Source organism: Mauremys mutica, chromosome 1 (assembly GCF_020497125.1).
Source record: "Mauremys mutica isolate MM-2020 ecotype Southern chromosome 1, ASM2049712v1, whole genome shotgun sequence".
NCBI lineage: Eukaryota > Metazoa > Chordata > Testudines > Geoemydidae > Mauremys > Mauremys mutica.
In genome coordinates, this window is record NC_059072.1 from 232,383,974 (window position 1) to 232,408,771 (window position 24,798).

General features: G+C 39.1%; 1 protein-coding gene across 2 annotated transcripts in view; it reads right to left on the reverse strand.

Annotated features, from left to right (window-relative positions):
• Positions 1–1,034: 1,034 nt before the first annotated feature.
• WWC3 (WWC family member 3) overlaps positions 1,035–24,798 on the reverse strand; it is a 169,302-nt gene continuing 145,538 nt past the window's right edge. The window contains exons 15-23 of one of the 2 annotated variants that reach the window (XM_044990979.1): positions 23,455–23,647; positions 18,329–18,496; positions 17,419–17,570; positions 11,858–12,017; positions 10,483–10,647; positions 7,441–7,533; positions 6,167–6,394; positions 5,281–5,408; positions 1,035–3,536 (exon numbers count right to left, since the gene is read on the reverse strand). In XM_044990979.1, the coding sequence (XP_044846914.1) occupies positions 3,470–3,536; positions 5,281–5,408; positions 6,167–6,394; positions 7,441–7,533; positions 10,483–10,647; positions 11,858–12,017; positions 17,419–17,570; positions 18,329–18,496; positions 23,455–23,647 (1,354 nt within the window). In that variant the 3' untranslated portion in view covers positions 1,035–3,469. Of the gene's footprint in view, positions 3,537–5,280; positions 5,409–6,166; positions 6,398–7,440; positions 7,534–10,482; positions 10,648–11,857; positions 12,018–17,418; positions 17,571–18,328; positions 18,497–23,454; positions 23,648–24,798 lie in introns of both variants that reach the window. The other variant, XM_044990896.1, reaches the window with a different exon arrangement.

A 24,798-nucleotide genomic window follows, 5' to 3' on the forward strand; every position in this document is an offset into this window, starting at 1 on the left:
ATGAACATAGTCTTCCTCCCTGGGATAAAATGTGATATTTTATTATGCTCAACAGGACCTATAGTTAACAACATACATAATCATATAAGCCTTAGAAGAACCTTGCCATCTTTATGTAACACTTACCTTGAACTATCATCTTGCAATATATTTACCATTGTTTGAGTAAAAGAAATACATAAAACTTTGTTCTCATACCATGTTGCAATTCCAACATATCCCCTTTAACTTTGTTGTTGATCTTGATGGCAGCAATGAGTGAAGGCTAAAACTTCCAAAGGCTATTTCCAGTAGACAGGTTAAAAATAGTTTCTCTCTATTATACCCATAATGCCTTGTAAACAGTGAACTGAGAACAGCATACATTAAGTGCTATAAATCCCCTCTGTGCTTATGCTGCCCAGGGTTACACAAATACGATAAGGACACCATCTTTCTGCAGCATAGTGATCCACTGTCTTCCACGTGTATTGTATATTCATTTTCAAATTGAATGCATAGTCTTCTGAAAAAAATGTCCTAGTGTGGCTTAGTAACAGGTCAGTCAAGCTACGAATGAAACTCAAAAATTAACTTATACTGCATATCTTACTTCTGTTTGAAGTGATTTCCATCTAGGAACTATGATGCTCAATAAGTTGTTAAAGAAGAAGTAAAAGTAGTAGTAGTAGTAGTATGAAGCTGTCTGCAGAGCACAAATTAAACCTTAGTAAGGAAATCTTGAACAGCCTTTTCTCTGCAGAGAAATTGCTCATAATAATACAAAAGTAGCAAATACGCCCAGAAAAGGTCTTAACCAGGAGCCTCTGATGCAGATGTGAACTTATTTTCAAGGGGAGGTATTAGTGCTAAGGCTTCGGGACATTATTCCCATACACGGCAGTCTGGATCCATTTCAAGCCTTCAGGGTAACCTTTCTGGACTCATTGATTTCACAAGCTCCCTAACTTTTACTATTAGATGAAAGTTTATTATAGTGATATCATCTAAATAACAATGCTATACAGCCCACAAAATTGCTTTGTAACGGTATTATTATAAGGACCTATATGTAAGTATTTCAAAAACATCTTATATTGTGGTACATAAGAAAGCTCTATTTGTATTTATAGTAAATTATTTTATTCTGTAGAAGAAATACTTTCCAAATAATACAAATGACACAATTGTACAAAACTGTGACAAAAACAAGAGAGATGAATACTGAATATTATAACTCATTACCACATCAAAAGAGTACTCATTACAGCAGTCAATCTTGGACTCACAAAACATTCTAGTGATACTGTACAATACGCACCATTAAAAACAAACAAACAGGAACATTTGCCATTAGATACTGGACTGTTATTTCCTAGTCTAGGTATATGACAAGTCTGTGACATCTCAGATATCACAGTGTGTACCTGTTGGTAAATACTGTCTTTTTAATGGCAATCACTGTCAAAGAGACAGATCTATTCCCTCTGACTCACTGGGCCATTCAGGTAATGAGCACTGAAAGAGATGGTGTTCTCAGACTTTCATCCCAACACAGACAATTCTTTCAATTGATTTTTAGTTATTTATTTTAAATAAGTATTTATTTTTGTTGGCTTATATTCTGTTCATTTTTTGAATCTCTCTTTTGCGGGCTTGAGACCCTTATCTACAGCTACCAATACCACTGCCAAGAAAAGAGGCTTGAAGGCAGTTAATATGATAAAGCCAAATATTCTTTTTTCATGCCAGACTGGATGAATAGGAAGCTTACAAACACTATGTCAGGTAAAAAGGAATATAATTTAAAAACACAAATGTCTTTGTTACTAATAAACTTTGGCTAGTTATATTCTGCTTACTTTCTTCCACAGCTTGGACAATGAAAATAGACCCAGTTGGTTTAACTTTCAGGTTCTCATGCTCTTACATAATGCTACAGTATATGAGTCCTAACACTGCAGGGAATAAGAACGGGCGTACTTGTGGCACCTTAAAGACTGCAGGGAATGTTTACCTGTTTAGAAAAATGAATGAAAACAATCTACTTGTCAGAGATTTTGCAATTTTATTGGTTTTTTACAAAACCTAAATTTGGGGCCAAATCTGTCCTGACGATGTCCCTTTAACCAAGAGAGACCTTGATTTTCACACTGGCTATTCCAACAGTTAGATTAAGTAAGTCTTGTATGGGGTGCCCTTCTCTTTAGGTAATGCACATTTGAAAATATTAGAAAAACTGTCTATAGTAGTTTAGTAAGAAGCATTTTTACATACTTACAAGATGCAAGGACACAAAACTGGCATTATCGGGAATTTAGGGTGACAGACCTATGTTAAAGCAAATGGTAACAAATAAAATCACTCCTGGGCAAGTTGTAGTTGGCCCAGCTGCCAATCAAGTGAGATATTTATTTCAGAGGTATAAGTCCTGTTCCTGAAAATCATCTCTATTCAGGAAAGCACTTACACGTGTCTAACTCAAAGCACATGCTTAAAAAGATATGCATGTGTTTAACCCCCCTTCTGAATAGGGATGCTTTCCAGAAAATAGGACTTAAGTACTGTCCTGAATGGGGTCACATCCTTTAAAACTTCAGATGCTATATTCTTTTACTGGTTTTATTAATATGGCAAGTTCGCTCCTGCCCCATTTCCATCTTTATTAAATCATAGCAAAACAAAGACCTGCTACTACCCTTTTCCTTCCCTCCGTTTAAACTGAGAATCTAGTTAAAAATATAAAGATATATTAAACAACTGAAATGAGAACAATCTATTAGTGCACAGTAAGAACATGCAAATGAGTTCTGCAATGTTGAATGGCATTTTTAATCAGTATTAAAAACATTGCAGGTGATAATATTTTGCTATAACACAGACAGTGCTAAAGAATACAATTTACATTATAAGATACAGATAGTAAAGCTGATAAAAGTGACAAATTTAGAACATAGTATTTTCATTTCAGGTATCAGAAACAAAACCAGCTCAATGGTTCCATTCTACTGTATGACAAATACTGAAGAACAAAATTTCAGTCTTAAAATACATCTTAAAGTAGGTATTTTCCTTCAAGGAAAAATGTGCTATAAATAAATTACAATACAGTGAATTTGCCTGAACTCACTTTGTTTCTGTCTTCCAGCCTTTAAATCAAATAAAACAGCATAAAAACTGTACACACTCTTAACAGGATAGCTGATCTTTTATAAAATAAGTTGTCTTCATAGATGTCAATTTCACAACAAGGAAAAACCAAGCCTTGTTGTAGTCACTATTATAAAATATATATATGTGTATGTATATATATATATATATTTATTTATTTATATATATTTTTACTTTTACTTTTTTTATGTTTTTATTTTATACAAAAGGTGTATATTAATAGGTTTTGCACAAACTTTTAAAAAGAAATTTAGCTAGTCTAATAATTCTATTAAAATAAAACAGACAGATAAATACTTCATGTTTACAATGCAACATGTTACACGTCATCAGCTGGCAGAGGAGGTATGTTAATCCTTGGCCTTGTAAAAAATGCTATCTTCTCTCTGTCATTGAAAAAAATAGATATAAAAAGGCGGTGAAACAAATACATATATACAGACTTTCATTTCAAGAAACTGAATTTGTATCAATCTTTATTTAGCTATTATTAAATTCTTCAGATAAAGTATTTATTGAGGTGTTTATAAACATAGTAAACCAAGCCCAAATTGTATAGCTATAATAAATAAATAAAAATAAATGCCACCCAGCTCTTATATAGCACTTTTCATCAGTAGCTCTCAAAGTGCTTTGCAAAGGAGGTCAGCATCATAGAATCAGTCTTTTGGAAGAAACAAAAAAAAAAGCACTACTAGTATCCACTACTAGCTATACAGGATTGAACTGAAGGGGGAATACAGAAATTCCTTGACAATATAAACCATAGACACTATTACTTTTTGGATGAAAGCTGCTCCATAGTACACAGAACCACACAAGGCTCTACACATTGGCTAAGCCTTGCATAGTTCCGCTTCACTGGATAAAACTGTACTGTTTCAGATTTTACTGACAACACATACAGAAAGTAACTGTCTTTCTGGATACATTCATATTTGAAATAAGGACATTCTTATTCTTCCCACTTTTTTATCCCACAGCAGATTAAATGTGATTAGAAACTATCGATGGTTTCATCTCTACATATCAGCCCGTATATCTGATTTATTTCCTCCCTGCCTTGTGTTCCCCAATATGCAGGATTTAAGTTGGCGCTGTTATTGGAGGAATTAGAGAGCTATCAGAAACCAACCCTGCAATTTCTGCTCTCCTGATGTCCTGCCTGTCAGCCTAGGAGAAAGGGATTTTTGACAGCATCTCCCAAATGAAAAATGAAATTAAAATCCTGATTCCTTTTATTTTTCACTTAAGCTTTCCTGTTACCATTATACTACCATTTTTCAATAATCACAATCAATGAAAAGAGATTCTAACAACCAAAGCATTCTGTGAACGTCTGCCTAATATGAGACACTAGCTGTTGTTTTCTACACTGTCATTGCATTGCAAGCATTTACACTTAAACACTTTATGACATGGAGTATACACATGAATAGACAAAACAAACTGCTATTTTAATACTAAAAGTCAGAAAAATCATAATCTAAAATGCATGTTAATATTTACCAGTCACTGGTAAGCCAAGTTTAAAACTGTATATTTGACGTAAGAACTATAAGCAGCAGCAGCTGCAGATGAGGAAGAGATGAGGAAGGATACAAAGCACAGAGATTTTTGGAAAGAGCAGTTGGGAAACAGGACTGTGGTTGGAATAGTAAGAAAGAACAGTTATGGGTACAATGCTATTTACTAGAGTACATATAGAACATTAACTAATGAACTGTGCATATAGGGATGCAACTGGTTCTTGGAGAACTTAAACCATGTGAGCTTGGAGCCCAAAGCATATGGCGGTGTTATAGTAGCTGCCCTAATTAGAATTATAGCCTAAAATATGTGTACATAAATATGGAGACTCTCTTTTTGTATTACAGCATTTTTTTTATTTGCACGTTGGGTGACAGTGCTTCTTCACTTTGGTTTTCAGTCTTTGTACCACAAATTGCTCAAAAGAAAAGCACTCTAATGAAGACAGGCCCACACCAATATCTAAGCAAAGGTTATAGATACATAGGACACTACACAATGAAGCTAGGTGGTTTGGAGCTACTATAATAAAACACTAGTACAATGGAGACCTGTAAGGATTAAACATGTGCTATTTTCAATACCAATGTTATTGCTTACCGAAACGTCTGCACCTGAATAGGTTCTTTCTGGTTCTGTCCACGCAGTTGGTATACTTCTTTAGATGCTTTCTTTAGCATTTTTTCAGCTACTTGTTCTTGGTGATGTTCAAATTTGGTCTGTCTTGTCTGAAAAGTATTAAAACCAAACTAAAAATGAATAGCTGGAAACACATGGAAACGAAGACATCTGGTTAAATAATGTGCTTTCCCACTTCATCTCAATGAAACCAGCCAAGCACAAGGTCCGAAATAGCTAGACTCCTCAGAGCCACAGGACTGTTTCAGCCCTTATTGCTCCTGAGAAAGATGTGTTAAATTCCATGTAGTTTACTATATTTCCATCTTTCAAATGAGACCATAAGCTAGAGATGATGTCTGCTCTATGTGGGCACTGAAAATCCAATGGCAATTTTTTGTAGAGATTTGCCCCAGCATTTCCCTTTCCCATCAATGGGAATTACAGTATGGATACACAGTAAGAGGAAATTATGCAGAACACTCATGTAAGATAAAATATCAAATCAGTGGATATTCATCCAGAGGCCTATGGAAAAAAATGCATTGCGATTCCCCTACTAAATATCTATAACTTACAGCAATATCAGAAAATGCTTTTAAAATACCACAAAAATCAAACTTTTCATGGAGAGTTTTAACATCTCGGACACACAACAGTTCCATCCTCCAGTAATTGTCACCAATGTGGTATTCAATAATAATCAATGAAATTATGCTTTCATGAGGGCAACAACAAAGGTATCCGGAGTGAAACTGTTAATTTGAAATCATGTAACATTATAAAGTTCCATTCATTTATCTTCAGCAAAAGCACGCTTTAAGCAAGGGTTCTGAGTATGCCCAACGTACAGCCCAAGAAACCATACCTGTCTCTCTGCTTCCTTCAACAAATTTCGGAATCGTTCGTCCCGAAGGACCCAGTGGGGAAGATCAGTTTGCCCTCTGAGCTGGGCATCTTCCAGACGTTGCTTCAACTCTCTCAAAGCACATATCTCCTCATTCAGTTGTCTCTGTCTAGTTCTGGATGCCTGGAGATCCAGCTCCAGGTCTAGGGATGTCCTTGCCATAAGCTCAGCCAAAGAAGATCTACAGGACTGCTGGGTTATTATAATTCAAATAAAACACACAACAGATGTTATTCAGAACATGTTATATTGATATATTCTTAGTTGATTAAGGCAGACATTTCATGTATGCCTTTAACTCTTCTGGTACAGGAAGTTTTGGAAATAACGTACCAATCTCACTGTGACAAGACTAAACATATATTGTACATTAGGTATACTATTTCAATTCATGTTTGATGGTAGATCCAAATTTTGGTCTAAAAAAACTAACCACCTTTTCTTGGTAAGATGTCTTAGTCTATACATATTTATAGGATTGTGAACCAAACTTTCTTATTTTACATACCTTCCGCTGCCATCATGAAATTCTTACTATTAAATGATGACTCCAGGAATAGCTTTCAGCAAAGGGTGGTGTACATACTACACCACTCGAGAGTAAACCCAAAATGCATTGTGACTCAAGAGATACATCCTGAGTAAAAATTCCTTCCACGCTTCCTCCTTGCTCTGATGGCAGTAGCAATTTCTTACTCATCTCTTCCAGCAATAATTTGTAACACCTTCCACACTGGATCAGATGCACTGGTCAGCAAATATGAGGGATGAAACCAAGGCTCTGCACACTCCCTGCCCCCCCTCCTCCGCTCTGGTAAGAGACTAAAGGGGTACTTAGCCTTGCTTACTCTTGAACACCTAGGACCAAGGTCTAGGTGGAACACATAGGGTTGTAACAGGGATTTCTAATTGGTCTCACTGCACTTTGTGGGTATGCAGCCAAGCATAGTTTTACCCATAGCGTTTTAACACACTGGATAATTAAACCAATCCATAATCAGTATCTATTTAAATTGGTCATTAGGTGACCGGCAAGTTTTTGCAGTTGTTTATGACTGTATCTCAAATATCTATCTCTTCTCCTAAAAAATTCAATTAATTTATTACAGTAACAGATGCTTCATAAATATTGTCTTAACGTACACCTTTGAAATCGAGGTCAAAGTACTGCTGCTTCAGTTTGTAAAGAAGATCTCAGCAGAGAAAAATCCACATGCTCATATACTGTAGTATACCTGCTTATAGCGTAAAGTACGCCTTTCCAATGTATTGCGGATGAAGGGTGACTTCCTTGGAAGGGTTGAACTGTCACTGTCACTACGATACAGCTGTTTAGAAAAGATATTAAACATATATGGACATTTACTCATGGTTGCTTTGGAATTAAAAATGTTACAATTGGATAAAAAGATAAACAGAATACTCTTCTAGGACACTTAGGATTTACTTACATTAATGGACAAAAGTTCTCATACTTGCCTTCACTTTAAAAATATTCTATTGTGCAGTTTCTGAACAATGTTTAGTTGCTAAAAGATGGTGCATGTGTTTCACTATGTTTCTTTTTAAATTGCCAACAGATTGTTGTGGTTAGCAAGAGTGATCTACCATCAAAAGTGGTTTATTGTTGTGTATAACAAGCCAATCTTCTCAGCGTATTTGCAAGAAGGTGGCATGTGACCAGGATTCATCACTCAATTTGGTCCCCTGGTTAGATCATTAGCTTTCCCAGCCAGGGCTGGGTACTGACAGGGAGCACGACATCAACGGCGATCCATGCCAAAGTAAGGGGCTCTTGGCCCCTTACTGAAACTTAGTGGGGTTTTTTAGCTCTCTCCCAGTATCAAAAGAAAGGGCCAATGAGAAATCAAGACCCTGAGACAGACACTCCTCAGGGCCAATGCTCCAGGTCAGCCTGATTGACAGGGCAGGCAGGCCAATGAGTGAGTCAGGAGCCCCTCTCTGTGAGCTTCCAGAAGCAAAGTGGGGCAGAGATAAGGAGAGAGCAGCAGTCACAGCCAGAAAGATCCAGAGAAGCAGCCCAGGGAGCAGAACAGCAGCAGGCAGAGTGGTCAGAGGAGCAGCCCAAAGAGCAGTGCCAGAGTGGAGCTGGAGCAGTCTGGAGCAGTCTGGAGTGAGCAGCTGAGGAGAGCGAGGAGGGACCCCAGGCAGCAGGCTGAGCGCAGGGAGACGTCCCCAGCCAAGAGATCTTGCAGGCCAGAGTGTGTGTGTGTGTGGGGGGAATCATAACCCTGACCGGGGGGGGGGGGGGGGGGGGTGATGTTGGGAAGAAGGGTCCTGCCACCTAGAGCCTGAGGGTGTGTGGCCATTGCCAGAGCTACGGTATCACCACAGCACAGCCTGGGCAGGAGGCCTTGGACATGTAGGGTCACCAGACAGCAAGTGTGAAAAACTGGCACAGGGGGTGGAGGGTAATAGGTACCTATGTAAGAACAAGCCCCAAATATCAGGACTGTCCCTATAAAATCGGGACACCTGGTCACCTTGTGGACATGTGAGGAACAGACTGTGACTTTCTCTTACATTCCAGAGGTTTTTGTGGTTCCCTAGTCCTCACGGGGCAGTGTTACATGTTTTCCTTTAACCTTTCCCATATTTTTCCTAATTTTTTAAAATTAGTTCTGTTTAATAAAATTGTATTTGCTTTGAACTATATGCAATGACCAGTGGGTCAGGGAAGCAACCAGTGCAGAGAGAGCACCCCGGCATGGGGCACCCTAGCCTTGGTCCTAAGGGCTTGGCTACACTTGAGAGTTACAGTGCTGTAACTTACTCCCCGTCCACACTGGCAAGGCACATACAGCGCTGTATCTCCCTGGCTACAGCGCTGGCTGTACTCTACCTCGGCCTGGGGAATAACGACTATAGCGCTGCTCTTGCAGCGCTGGGCTGCCAGTGTAAACAGTGATTAATCTTACTACGCTGTAACTGACCTCCGGAACCTTCCCATAATGCAAAGTAAAGATAACACTCTTTGTTTTGTTGTGAACTCGGGACAAGCACAGCTACTGTTTGCTCGAGCAGAGGCAGGGAGGGGGGAATCCCCTAGTGTTTGCTTGAGGAGAGAAGCAGCCCAGAGTGGGGGAGAGGGAGCCGTTTTGGAGCAGCTGCTTATCTGATCTGAAGGCTATTTGCATTTAGTGAATGAGAGAGGGGTGGGGGAAGGGGTCGAAACTTTTAAAATGATTGAAAGTTGGTGCTGTGTATCTTCCAGTCCTTAGAACTTGCAAGGCAGGGAGCTGACACAGTGTCAGCTCCAAAAATCCACTCTCTGTCTCCCCCACGCTCCCTGTCACACCCCACACCCCTCTTTTGAAAAGCATGTTGCAGCCACTTGAACGCTGGGATAGCTGCCCATAATGCACCACTCCTAACACCGCTGCAAATGCTGCAAATGTGGCCACACTGCAGCGCTGGTAGCTGTCAGTGTGGCCACACTGCAGTGCTTTCCCTACACAGCTGTACGAAGACAGCTTTAACTCCCAGCGCTGCACATCTGCAAGTGTAGCCAAACCCTAAGTGAGCACAATAGGACTGGGGGTCGAGCCCCCTAGGAATCCTGGGCCCAGCCTTATTGGGGTTACGGAACTCTGCCGCACAGGCGAGTGGAAGGGGAGATAAGGCAGGCCTCTGTATAAAGGGAGTGGGAGCGAGGACTCAGATCTTTTGCTAGCCAATTCCACCAGGGTAATGTATAATCCAGAGAAGTTTCCCCACAATAGCGGGACCATTTCCCCGCTTACACCAATGTCACTAAATTACTAGCTTTTCAGATTCAATGAGGTGCCTGCTTTAAACAATATATAATAAAATAGTATCTTGCATTACATAGTGCTTCACTTTGGATAGAAATGTGCCGCAATTTTATCTGAGCCTCTTGCAGAGTGAGATAAGAATGCATTTTCAAGGCATGTCAAGCGGCTGCTATGCGAGTTATTTGTATTATGGTAGCAAGAAGGAATTCTCAACAAAAATCAAAACTCCACTATACTAAACATCAAATAGACAAAAAACAAAGAAGAGTTATGTTATGGAGGTCAGCAGTATCTAGCATTTAATTCTTAATATTTTATAGAAAACTAAGTTCCTATCAATGAACTCTTTCCAGTGATAATTCTTTATTGCAATGCAGAATTTTTGGTTGAACTTTAAAAAAATATAGATATTGATTCTTGTAAATATGTTGTAAGTATTAAAAAAGCACATGTTAATACACTTTGTTTCTGAACATAAAACCACAAAAAAATTCTACTCACTCTGCAAACATACTGACTTCGTGCTCCAGGTGAGAAGGTTTGTGATCGAACAATAGTGCTACTACGAACAAAAGCAGAACCATGGGGCCTGCGGCAGGTTCTCTCTTTTGGAAGAATAGCAACTTCTTCTGGAAAGAGATCTTCTGTGTTAGTCTCTTTATCCACCTAGAATCACAGCCAAAAACAGCCAAAAACAGTACATTTACTCCAATGATCTCTTCTACAACAAAAGCAGAAAAACTTGCCAAGTTATGATCTAGTTTTAATTAATATGTCCAGTTCATGAATCATCTCTCAATTAAGAAACCATCATTCTAAAACCATACAATTCAAGATAGTGAGACTGGTTTGCAAGTGCTAACAGCCTTTCTGCTGGGCCTTAAACCATCAGGAGATTAACATGTAGCATCCTATAGCCACATCACCAAATAGCACAGGCACTCTACTGGACCGGACAGCTGCCTGAGCTCTTATCTCAATGGACAGAGAGAACTAAATCACTTTTCAGAAAACTGTGCTGATTCTCGTGAAGGGAGCAACTCCACAACTAAGTTATTACAAAGGTAGGGAGAAGTCAGTCACAGGGAACCAGGAAACGTTTTTGAGGATATCACAGAAAAACCTCCAAGTATTTGGAGAACCTGAACATATAAGCTTTGAACCATTCCTCCAAATTTTTAGATGGTTCACTTAACTATTCAGTATGGCCCAATCACAATGTGACACTGAATAGTGTACCACACTCTGACAGGGCCAGATCCTCAGTAGGTGTAAATAAATGCAGAACTGCACTGATTTACACAACTGGGGACCTGCTCCATGTCTTAACTCCTCAAACAAAACATTTTAAATGACTTACAGCCTTCAATACACCAGATTTGGTCTGAAAACCAGCTATGTTTATTTTAACAAAGTGAAAGCAAGGTAACAAACTTAACCTTTCCGTTTTTACATTTTAAAAATCTTGCATGAATGTGACATTGGTACGAGCACTTGCATTTGGGGATGGCCTTCTCCACAACACTTCTAGGGAACACAGTCCCTACTCACTCATTATGCAGGAGCAAAAATATTTCATCGTATGAGGTGACAAAGTGATTCTGTTCAACAAGAAACTGGGCAAGTATTCAATAATAGGAAATAAAATTAAGAGAAAACATGCAGTTTTCCCTCAAAAGTAACTAAAAAGAGTAAGTTTAACAACTCAATATAGATTATGATTTTCAGCATTGCAGACAACAATGTGTCAGGGTTTTCGATGCAGCTCTGATTTTATTTTCTGATCACATGATAACATGAGTTCAGCTAGTGCAAGTAATGCGTGGTGTGCTAGGCATTTGCCAGTCTTCAAGAGCACAGTGTTTTCTCTACTTACCTTTAGGGGCGGAGGCTGCACTTTCCCAGAACTGTATTGACCTGCCTGAACTGCAAATGTATGTCCACGTAACGAATCTCCACAATATGCCTCTGGATAAGGTGGGCTGGTCTGAGTGCAATTACTACATCCACTGTCAACAGATTCTGCTTGCCAACTCCTAAGGACAGAACATTTCAAGGAACTCTAAGAAACGTGATGGAATTGTGCAAAAATATGTGCCATGTTAATGAATTTCAAGGATAATTTGCCTTTTCAAAAATTTTGTTCCTGCAGTTCTGATTCATTCCACTTCAATGAGGTGATTATTCTATTTGGACTTCTAAGGTACACAGACAAGCAATCAATTTCAACTCTTTCATGAAAGAACCAGCTTTTCTAGTCCTCCCAGAAAGTCACTTCCCAGCCTTGAAAAGAGCATTAAAATAAATAAAAGGACAAAATACCTCTCACACACAACAGCACAAAAAAACAGTGATGTATAAAATAAAAGACTGCAAAGACTTGATTATTTAGCTTGTAAAACAGAAGAGCAAGAGGAGCACTAACTGAAGGTATTCAAAATTATGAAAACCATAAAGAAAGTGGCCAGTTCCTCTTTTTAAAATCTCTCTTATAACATGAAAAGAAAGGAACATGGTGTAATTAAAAGGCAGAAGAATACAGAACTCTTTAGTTATGCAGTTTATGAGGGCATTTTGTGATGTGATATTCAATATCAAGACTCTGTATAAAGTGGGCAATGAGAGAGTCGTATAAAATCTCGCTGTTGGTTTTCTGTTCTACAGAGCAGTACCCGAGGAACTCATCACACCACGGAGCTGGTTTTGGAGAACACATTTTTTATGTTTATTTTTTTAAATGGTTCAGGTCCACCTTTCTGGGACCTGCTCCTTTTCTTAAATAGATAGAGCTATACCAGATCAGGCTGTTGGTACAGTTATTCTGGTATAATGCCTCCAGCAGCAGATCCTTAACCAGTTGGAGGTTGGACCATTCCTGATGCTTGCAATGTACATCCGATAGTAGGAGATTTGGTTGCCCATGTCATTATCTTACCTTGAATAGCTACAAATATTGTTACTAGACCTACAATTATGCAGTCACTTTTTAAAGTCCAGCCATGGTGTTTTTTGCTGAGAATTTCTGCATCAATACATACAGGTTGATCATACACTGCATAATGAAGCAGCCTTCCTCATGCAACTTTTATCTAAGATAATGCAACCCTAACCTAAAAATATCTTTTGAATACAAGCCCAAACAAAAAGAAAAATGGATAAGCAATATTTAAGGGCCTAAACTATTCGGCAAAAGAGGTTTCTTTTCTTAAAAGTGGCTCATTCCAGGAGGTGAGACTAAAAAAGTACTTGCTATACAAAAGGAGGTCCTAGTTTTGAAAATAAAGTTAACCTGTATGGCTAATTTGTTGGTAGGAAAGGTGAAAAAAATTGTTTCTACAAGACAAAGCCAGTAACCTGCACATCTTTCTGATGCAAAAACAGTAATACTAAAATAAGTTGTTCACTTACTGACTCTTGAGAAGTAAAATGCAGCTTTAAAACAGATCTAACTGAGCTTCTCAGCCCATATGTTCCTAAAGAAACTAAAAGGGCAAAGGTCTTGCAGACCACTGACATCTCTCCTTCTCCCATATCTCACAATGAGTTTCAAAAATGGACAACCCTGGAACTCATACCACCTATCAGCTATGTTCTTCACTCATATATAAAAGACAAAGGACAAAGCATGTCAACATATTTAAGGTACTAACTGCTAAATTGCCCTTCTTTCAAAAGCCAGGGAAAAAAAGCAAAAATCTTCATTGTTGCATACAGCAAAGAAAGTCTGAATGCAGCTGCTAAAGGCATCTTTTCAGGATAGAGAAACTGACCGTGTCTTTCATTTCTAGAACATCTAGGGAATGTGCCACAAGGGATTAAATCTTTTATGTAGAATTTGTCCGTGGACATGATGCCCCATTCTGCACACCTGCAGCAAAATGTTGAGACCCATATATCTCAATGAGAAGCAAATACTGTATCAAGTGCTAACAACAGAAAAAGCTATGTGAGCTTGTGAAACAGAAGCATGATCTCATGAGTTTGCCATTTGAAGTCCATGCCCAGATGAGTCACTCAAAATAGAGATGAACTTGTTTTAGCCAATATGGTAGAGTCCAGGAATTCCACTATGTCCACTCTGGGCAAGTTCTGCCCTGTTAATAAAGTAAGTTTTGCTAATATGTGCTACCATACCAGACTGCATGTTGCACTTTAATTCTATTAAATTGCTTACCTTAATTTAGCAATGGTATGGGTTATGCAAAGACTCTATTTTGAGGACAATTAAATGCAGTTTAACTTTACTCCATAACAATCTTCTTGGTATTCCCCTGTTCCCCAAACAGCATAGTAAATTTTGTCCTCCACTGCAAACAAAATCTTACCACAATTTTTGAGTTGTGAGAAGTCCTCAGAACCAGATCTGGACGGATTACCTATTTCTAAAATGGGTTCTCTGGAAATTTCTAGGCTCCACGTCCTGTGTGTACTGATTTAGCAAAGTTGTGGGTGGCAGAGGGTGAAAGGATCCTGCTAAAGTAATATATGCCAGGAAAAAGAGTTGTGGTTTACTTTGGACACCTTTAGCGCTTTCTAGCGGCTGGTATCTCATCAGGACCACAAAAGAACTGAACAGATTAGTCTGCAATGATGTAAAAGCAGAATGGAGCTGAAAAATAAAATAACTAACAGGTGAAGTAGCAAGACTGGTATGAAGGTCCTTAAATCTGAATGGCTGTCTAAGAAACTGAGAGGATTAAAGTTGTAACAAACCTGCAATCAAGAAAAGTGGTAAAAATTCAAGAAAAAAGGTACTCCTTTTGTTAGAATAATTCAAAATTTTGGTCATATTTAATCTCTGATAATCTAAACATCTGATAGCAATGTTGTTTTCAGAAATATGCACAAGTTGATACACAGGCTTTCCACTTTTAGGTAATTTAGTTTACTAGATATGTGGATCAGAATTTTGTGTCCATTTATAGAATTCAACATTATTTAAATATATACATTTCCATATTGGACTCAGTAAAATTTTCAGAAGTGCTTAAGTGTTTTAGGAGCCTAAATCCCACTGGCTTTCAATGAGGCTTAGGCTCATACATGACAATCATTTTTTAAAATGGAAAGTATGGTCAGTTACCTGCGGTAACTGGTTCTTCAGTATGGGTTGTCCACACAGATTCAATTCCTGGTGCACATGCACCCTATATGTGCAAGATCGGACTCTTTTGGCCACTGATCAATTGGAGCCATGCCTGCACCCTCAATACCCTTGCACCATCTGCAGCCTAACCTTAAAGTGCCCTACAAATTTCATGTACAGGGACATTGTTCAAACAAGCAGCAGAACGTGCCTGAGCCCTAGTGGAATAAACTCTAATAGGATCAGGCAGATCTAAGCTGGCTAACTCCTAGCATGTCCTTTTACAGTTGGAGATCCACTTAGATTACCTCTGGATACAGGATATCCTTTAGCTCTACCTACAAAGGTGACAAATAGTCTAAGTATGTTCCTGAATGATTTTGTCCTGTCAATGTAAAGAGACAGTGCTCTTACTACAAGTGTGTGAAGGTTGGCTTCCTCTGGGGCTAAGTGAGGCTTGGGGAAAAAAATGGGAGGTGAATGGATTGGTTTATATGAAACATAGACAAATTTGAGCACTAACTTGGAATGAGGCCTGACGGTGACCCTGTCCTTATGAAACACTGTACAAGGAGAACATGAGGGACAGAGTCCACCCTACCCTTTGAGCTGAGGTAAAGGCTATTAATAAGGCATTTTTAATTGACAGGTGGTACAAGACAGGATTGATAGGAACAGGTGGGCGGTGCTCCTTTCTGCCTGTCAGAGGATGCCAAGATAGTGATGGACACATGAAAACTCTGAGAAGATGGGGCCTGAGAGCTCAGGGTGGAATCTTGGCTCTCTGGGCACTAACAGAGAGAGACTGACCAGGTGGCTGAGGCCTGTAGTCTTCCACTCAATATCTGAAGAGGTCTATATTGCTCTCTTGAGGACTGCACTTGGAGAAAGACTGACAAATGGAACATTGCCCTGGAATGTGTCCCTCTCCTCTGCACAGTAGACACTGGGAGTGCTGGTCAATAGACATCAAAATATTGTACAAGAGATAGGTCTTGAATCCTAGAGATTTCGCTTCTGCCACATTTCTATTACATATCGCTAGCCTAACTGAAGTTTTCTGTGAATCTTATTTAAGAAGTAATTAACTTTTAATAGTATATATATTGCCAACAGGCAATTAACTAAGATAAATAACACTAGTTCAGTGTGCAGAGAAAAGGTGGACATTGCAGGGGTTCCATCTCATTGCCATAGGTAGTAAGAAAGAACTAAGGGATAGTTGGGCCCACTCTGCCCTTTATATCCTCAGATGGAGGGTGTGAGGACATCTAGGGCTGATACAGGCTAAATGGACACTGCTGGCAAAAAGAATCCAATCTCATGTACATGGGGTATAAGCGTACCAACAGTGAAATCCATGTGGACAACGTATCTTCAGTAAGAACTTAAACCCTTAAGTCACTCAGGCACTTCTGAAAACGTTACTCTATATATGAAGAATTTCAGGATTAGTTGAGTATTTAAAAAAGGAATCACCATAATAAGAAAACTCTCAGAAGCATGATGACACTCTGCTGACAAATGTAATCCACCCATGCTGCATTTTACAAGAGAGTTATGGGGTTTTATAAAATTCAGTAAAATGCTCCGTGGAATCAGGGTTGTGAATGTCCTTAATTTTTGTACATTTCTTACCCTGTCCAGTTGATAGCACTGTAGTATCTCTACTGTCCGAACTGGATCTTTTTGCTCTTATTGGGTAAGTGAGAGTAGTTAGGAGAATAGAATACTGTGGTACTGTTAATGTATAACAAAATCAATCCCTCCCTCCCCCTTCCACCAGAAAATGCATCCTTTTATAGTGTGAACTCATTTCTAATTTTTGTACAAGGTCATATATAAACAATTTAAACACATAAATGTGTATGGCCCAATCCTGAACACACATGTGTAGGTGTTTGCAAGGTCAGGACATGAACTGTCTACATTTCAATTTTGTTTCCTCTGCAACTTGCAGTTTTATTTTAACTTCCCTCATGAATACAATGGAATTTTAATTAAAGTGCAAATTACATTCTAGAAAGTGACCGCAACAATGGCATTGCTTTCTGTTTCGCAATATCTGCACGTTACATGTACTCAGTTTGTAACAAAAAGACATTTTCCAACCCTTTCCTAGCTGCCATCACTGCAAACGCAACCTGGGATCTGAGAGGCAAGCTGGGTTCCTTCCTGCTTGAACGTGATGATAGGCTATAATGATCTTATACACTGAATAGGGGAAGGGAGCAGAACTCAGAGTTAGGTCTGTTGTTTTTAAAGTCGTATCCGAGGACAGAACCACAATGTAAACTTCAGCGAAGATCTTACAAATTCTTTTTGATCAGGGTTTAACCTAATATTTTTACCTCTCTGATACAGCTTCTGCCTGATCTTCCTTTCTTTCAATCTCTAGGATTTCTTCCTCTGTGTACTCCAATTTCACTCTCTCTTCTGCCAGCTCTCTCTCCACTGCTTCCAGCTGAGCTGTGGTCCTAGCTAATAGGGCTGTCACTGCATCCTGAAAGAGAAAACGGGCTTCAAACGGAACAGCTTAAACCAGCACTTAGCTTTTATGGAATATTCAGAATAAAAGAAGTGTGACCTGAATCATGACTTTATATTCACCAGGTGACCAAAACATAAATGCTGTTTAGTTACTGGAACTCCCCAAAGAGGTGGAAGCCTTTCATTGGGAAAGGGTGAATGTTTTACGTTTATTTTAAATAGCAGTAATAGGATTAGGGTTGAGCACTCACATAAGTGCTTGCAGGATCTGAGCCTGTATTCTAGCAAAGTGTGGAAAACTGGATAAGATTTGTGATTTCTTTTAAAGATACTGCAAAATGTAAGATATTTTCAGATTCTTGAGGGGTATCAGTGTATACAACTGGAAGAAAACACAGCCTAATACTAATAGTCTTTCAGAGAAAGGAATTAACCAGTTACAATGTAGTGTTCCTTACACTGGAAAAAATAAGTTTGATACTTCTATTTTATAAAATACTTTCAAAATACTGGTTTTTAAATCATTAACAGAACACAAAGCACTCTCCCATACTGGAAAGCTATATTTTCTACTAAAATTCAGTGGTTCTGAAACTTTGTATGATGACCCATTTTCTGTAGCCTAAATGCTGCAGATTAGTTGAACAATTTAGCAGGAAAAAATCAGACCTCTTTTCAAGACACATATTTCTTCTGCTTTGATTATCTGTACACATATGATTTAGCATTCTATCATAATAGAAGAAACATTCTGCTCCTTCCTGGCCATACCGATTTCACTGTAGCTGTATTTCCAGAACTCTGTGGAGTGCTTTCTTCACACTGGTTTTTGTCCTTCACCCTTTGTGGGTCTGAACCAGTGAATATCTGGACGGGATACCAGTGAAGCTGCATCTCAGTGGAACTCTCATGATCAGCCAGGCTAATCTGAGCAATACCCTGTAAAAATGATAGGCCAAAATAAGCAAAGAAAACAATATACCTCTTCCCATTCACAGAACTGTCCCATTTAATAGAAATACTGCATCAAAATAGTGCACCTTACAGGTGACTTGCAATGGAAAAAAATTATAAAGTCTCCCTTGTTTTGCTTATGATGTATAAAAAATACTTTCTTCCCATCCCCCATCCCTACAAAAGAGAAGGGTTTTGTTTTGTTTTTAAATTAAGAGTCTAATTGCTAAGTTTGATGTTCCTGAGGTTTACTGGATGCTGTGTTAGCAATCTCAGCTTTTAATCTTTTACAAAGACAGCTTTTCGCTCAAGTGTTTATTCATATATTTGAGTTAAATTGTCATTAATGAAAAAAATTAATCTGAATAAAAATCACTACTGTTCTCAGTTAATCAAGTTTCCTTTGCAAGGTCTCTCTAATGTTATAATTCTACTGGTTTTCAGGAGGGTGGGCGTGGGGGGGGGGGGCGAAATATTGCTATGTTAAAAACAAGTAGTCAAAACTTTCAAGCTTTCCTTATACATCGTAAAGAAGCCAAATAGGGAATAAACAAAATTTGTTTCCTTTGTAAGTCACCTTTAGATGCCCCAAATTCAAGGGGGCAACAAAGAGGGATGAAGTGATCCTAACTAAATCTATGAGTTTTAATTATTTAGCCTAATTCACCTATCTACAACTTATGCGTTTATCTAGCTAGCAATGGGACTTTACATTTCTATGCTATGAACCTACCAGCAGGGGTCTCTTTCACTGAAATGAGTTATGTAAAAAGTACGGCTTAGATCTCTCACAATACAGGTTGGCTGAAGAAGTGTCTCTAATAGTACAGTAAGCTAGTAAATGTGTTCAGAAATTGTAATTTAACTTTAAGGAGATTTTAAAAAAAGAGTTAATTAGAAAACATGTAAAGTATTTATTTTATTGTGTTTCCATGCCAAAAGTTCCCCGGGGCTCTGTTTAAACAGATGGATAGAGGACAAGGGACAAATGACTTTGAAATGAACAAAATAAAATATATTGGGAAATAAATTATGGTGGATATAACAATTTTATGTCAATATTGCATACCCTAAAGGAAGACACTATTCATTTGGTATATTTGTTGCATCATCAAAAAAAGGACTACCTTGTTCCACAGCTGGTGTTTATTTTGGCTCAATACTAGAGAAAAACATCTTTTGCAGATACTGACACTAAACATCAAAGGTGGAGGGTCCTATTAGAGAGGTTTGTATTTTTAAAGGCACAAACATTCCTCCAGGAGAAAGCTCTCAAAGTCAGAGACAGATTAGTTGAGTCAAACAAGGACTTCAAGATAGAAGCTATACAGTAACTTTCATACCTTTACTTCTTTCCTATATCCGTGAAGTCTAGGGCTACTTGGGAGAAAAGACAGTTAGAAAAGAACTGGTGTTCTTCGAGATGTATTGCTCATGTCTATTCCACAATAGGTGTGCGTGCTCTCCACATGCACTGGTGTTGGAAGTTTTCCCCCTAGCAGTACCCGTAGGGGAGTGCCCCTAGCTGCGCACTTAGCTGCGCGCTCCCCCCACCCTCAGTTCTTGACATGCCCCATGGATGGGGAGCGGTGCTGACTACTAGACGGCATTCGGGGGGTCGCCGTGCATCAACATCGCGGTGCCCGGTGCCGACTCGGAGCACAGAGTCGGGCTTAACACTGATTCCAGGAGGATAGCCTGGAGACTAAAGTCTTTCTCTCAGTCTGAGGCTTAAACAACTTTCAAATCTTACAGCGATTGCTGAGATGAGTTTCACCCAAACAGCGTAAACAGTCCACATGCGGATCACTCACTGGCATTGGGCTCCTACAAGTGTCACACAACTTAAAACCCGGGAGCAGGGCATGCCCTAGCCTGGGCGCACTAGCTAAGCTAAACTAAAACTAATCGAGTACTAACTACAGGTCACATACACTGAACGAACAAGAGTTCTGGGGACAAGCTACAGCAAAGCTGGAGCAGAGCAGTTCCAAAGCACCTTCACTAGCGGCAAGAAGGAACTGAGGGTGGGGGGAGCACGCAGCACCCCTTATACCACGCCATGGAGACACCACTCTAGGGGCTGCTAGGGGCGCTCCCCTACGGGTACTGCTAGGGGAAAAACTTCCGACACCGGTGCATGTGGCGAGCATGCACACCTACTGTGGAATACACATGAGCAATCACTCGAAGAAGAACATTTCTTAGTTTCTCTCTCCACGGGATAAGAGAGAAGATTATTTCATGGACTGAGAACTGGTTAAAAGACAATGAACAAAGGGTAGGAATAAATGGTAAATTTTCAGAATGGAGAGGGGTAACTAGTGGTGTTCCCCAAGGGTCAGTCCGAGGACCAATCCTATTCAACTTATTCATAAATGATCTGGAGGAAAGGGGTAAAAAGTGAGGTGGCAAAGTTTGCAGATGATCCTAAACTGCTCAAGATAGTTAAGACCAAAGCAGACTGTTAAGAACTTCAAAAAATCTCACAAAACTAAGTGACTGGGCAACAAAATGGCAAATGACATTTAACGTGGATAAATGTAAAGTAACACACATTGGGAAAAATAACCCCAACTACACATACAATACAATGGGGGCTAATTTATCAGGAAAAAGATCTTGGAGTCATCGTGGATAGTTCTCTGAAGACGTCCACGCAGTGTGCAGCGGCAGTCAAAAAAGTGAACAGAAGGTTAGGAATCATTAAAAAGGCGATAGAGAATAAGACAGAGAATATCTTATTGCCCTTATATAAAATCGATGGTACGTCCACATCTTGAATACTGCATACAGCGGTAGATTTGGGGGGAGGGATAGCTCAGTGGTTTGAGCATTGGCCTGCTAAACCCAGGGTTGTGAGTTCAATCCTTGAGGAGGCCACTTAGGGATCTGGGGCAAAAATTGGTCCTGCTAGTGAAGGCAGGGGGCTGGACTCGATGACCTTTCGAGGTCCCTTCCAGTTCTAGGAGATTGGTATATCTCCAATTATTACCTTTATTGCCTATTACCTATTCCTCATCTCAAAAAAGATATACTGGCATTAGAAAAGGTTCAGGGAAGGGCAACTAAGACGATTAGGGGTTTGGAACGGGTCCCATCTGAGGAGAGATTAAAGAGGCTAGGACTTTTCAGCTTGGAAAAGAGGAGACTAAGGGGGGATATGATAGAGGTATAAAAAATCATGAGTGATGTGGAGAAAGTGAATAAGGAAAAGTTATTTACTTGTTCCCATAATATAAGAACTAGGGGCCACCAAATGAAATTAATGGGCAGCAGGTTTAAAACAAATAAAAGCAAGTTCTTCACACAGCACACAGTCAACTTGTGGAACTCCTTGCCTGAGGAGGTTGTGATGGCTAGGACTATATCAGGGTTTAAAAGAGAACTGGATAAATTCATGGAGGTTAAGTCCATTAATTGCTATTAGCCAGGATGGGTAAGGAATGGTGTCCCTAGCCTCTGTTTGTCAGAGGGTGGTGATGGACGGCAGGAGAGAGATCACTTGATCATTACCTGTTCTGTTCATTCCCTCTGGGGCACCTGGCATTGGCCACTGTCAGTAGACAGGATACTGGGCTGGATGGACCTTTGGTCTGACCCAGTATGGCCATTCTTATGTTCTCTTGTTTAATCAAGGCTGAATTGAGTTTTGAATTTTTTCTGTGGGAAAATCACTAACTGGGGTGGTACAGGCATCAATGGTGGCAGAGAAAGATGAACATGATACATGGATAAAAAGCATGGAGAAAGAAGGCTGTGATCTTCTTCTTTGAACAGTTTTTGGAATGACAACACAGGAGGTCATCACTATGAGTATGAAGGACAAGTTCACAACTGAAAGAGTATGTAAGAATATCCATTTTCAGGCCACTAAGAAAGGATGGTTTGTATACAACACTTTGAACTGTTCTTTTGTCAACTTTGGTGGCAGCAGCAACTATATAATTCTTTTACCTTTTCCAACACAATAATTTTCTAAGTAATAATATATTATTAGTATTCTTAATCTACCAAGTCTCACAGGAATCAGTGGCACCAGCATTCTATTCATTTGAGCAAGGCTCTGCATTTAAAAAGTGATGAAATACAGGCAGTCCTCAGACTGGTGACACAATTGGTTCCTGAAAATTGCATTGTAAGTTGAAACATTGTAAATCGGAACCGCAACCCACTCCACTGCAGGACCGAGCGTCGTAAGGTATTGTTGTAAGTTGAATCACGGTGCCAATTCAGAAGCATTGTAAGTGCCGTTCGTCATAAGTCGAACGTTATAAAGTCGAGGACTGCCTGTAACACCACAAATATACAGCAAGTAATATTGAAATGCTGGCATTCTCCAAGACCAGTAACTCTTTCCTTTTAGCTCATTTCTTTTAAACATTTAAAGGGGGATTTTCACAAATTCTTAAGTGAACGAGGAGCACAAGCCCACTGACTTTGAAAAATGGCTTTTGAAAATCCCATCCTTAAATTATATTTAATTACAGGTAGTCCTCGACTTTACAACGTTTGACTTACGACAAACAGCACTTATGATGCTTCTGAATTGACACCCTGATTCAATTTATGACAACTGGTTTTGACTTTACGACGCTTGGTCCTGCAATGGAGTGGACTGCAGTTCTGAGTTATGACATTTAGACTTACGCCACAATTTTCATGAACCAATTGTGTCGTAAGTCCGAGGACTGCCTGTACTTCTTGTTTATAAGACAGACCTCAAACAAACAATTCTATCAGTTATTCTTGTTATCTACAAAGAAAAATAGCCCTGATGATGACTAATACAAAGAGATGTTCCATATCACTCCCTTCAAATTCCAGCTACACTTCTCTTATGCTTAAGAAAAAAAATTAGTCCTTCTGGTGTCCTTTGCTGATATGGAAGTTACTTTTATTAACAATACCATACTATTTTTCAGGGAAAATGGACCACTTACCAAGAGTTCTTCTTGCTGCTGGTGGTCAATTGAACAAATATACAGCTGCAGCGATTTTAATTTCAATGCACTTGAATGCACAGGGATTCGGAAAACTTCATTAAATATTAACGGCGTTTGGAATTCCAAAGCTCTAGAGCAGTAAGTGGTTGGTGTGCCTGACTCCAGTGGAGGTAAGTAAACTCGAACGTGTCTGGGAACAGCAAAACAAGCCAAGAACAGCACAAGTGAAATAAAGAAAGCTAGGTTCAAATTATTTTTTAAGTTTCTAAAAATCAAACTGAACAATAAAAATAAATGTAATTTATACATTCACGACACACACTTGCATCTCTTCATTAAGGGAGTTTAGTCTTGCATTCGTTAAATGAAAGAAACACAAAGTTGAGCAGTTCTTCCACTTTCCAACACTACTGATTAACCCGGAGACATTACAATATAGCTACTGTTATTGTGTCTTGTCGCGCCTCCCCGGAGTTTTGCCTGAAAAGTTAGGTTGGAGGGGAAGAAAAAAAAAAGTCACGGAGAGTGCCTTACGATTGACAATCCATTACCTGCTTCTTTCACCAATGAAACTCCAAGCCCAAATTAGTAGTCACTATCTTTCTGGATGACTTTCACTATACATGGCTCTCTTCAGAGATTATCAAAACCTCTCTTATTACACAGGAGAATGCATTGAGCAATACATGATCACCTTCTCCTTACCATCCCCTTCTATTCCCAAGAAAACCAAACCTTTGTATTTTATGTATGGCACAGACTAACATTAGGACAGTGACCCAACTTATTTTGAAATTATTTTTAGCTGTAGCTTTGGGGAGAAGGGCAAGAGGGGAAGGAACAAGCTTTATGATCAAGAGGCCTTATGTTATATAAATATAAATAAATAAATACATAATTGGAGATATACCAATCTCCTAAAACTGGAAGGGACCTTGAAAAGTCATCGAGTCCAGCCCCCTGCCTTCACTAGGAGGACCAATTTTTGCCCCAGATCCCTAAGTGGCCTCCTCAAGGATTGAACTCACAACCCTGGGTTTAGCAGGCCAGTGCTCAAACCACTGAGCTATCCCTTCCCCCTATATGAAGAATCCCATTGGAATGATTTACTTTACAGCAGTCATAACAGTTCTACAGTACATCAACTTTCCAAAGTTTCCAGGCAAGTTCTTTGGGCAGAAATAAAACCAGACAACAGAATTTTCATGGTCCCTATTGTTTGTCATTAATTTAGAGAGATATTGTCAGCTAAGTTTCATCTGATGTTTAAATACAGAAATATAATTTCTGTATCACTGGGTAAGAAATATTGTAAATACACCTAATTATAAATGTAGGTAT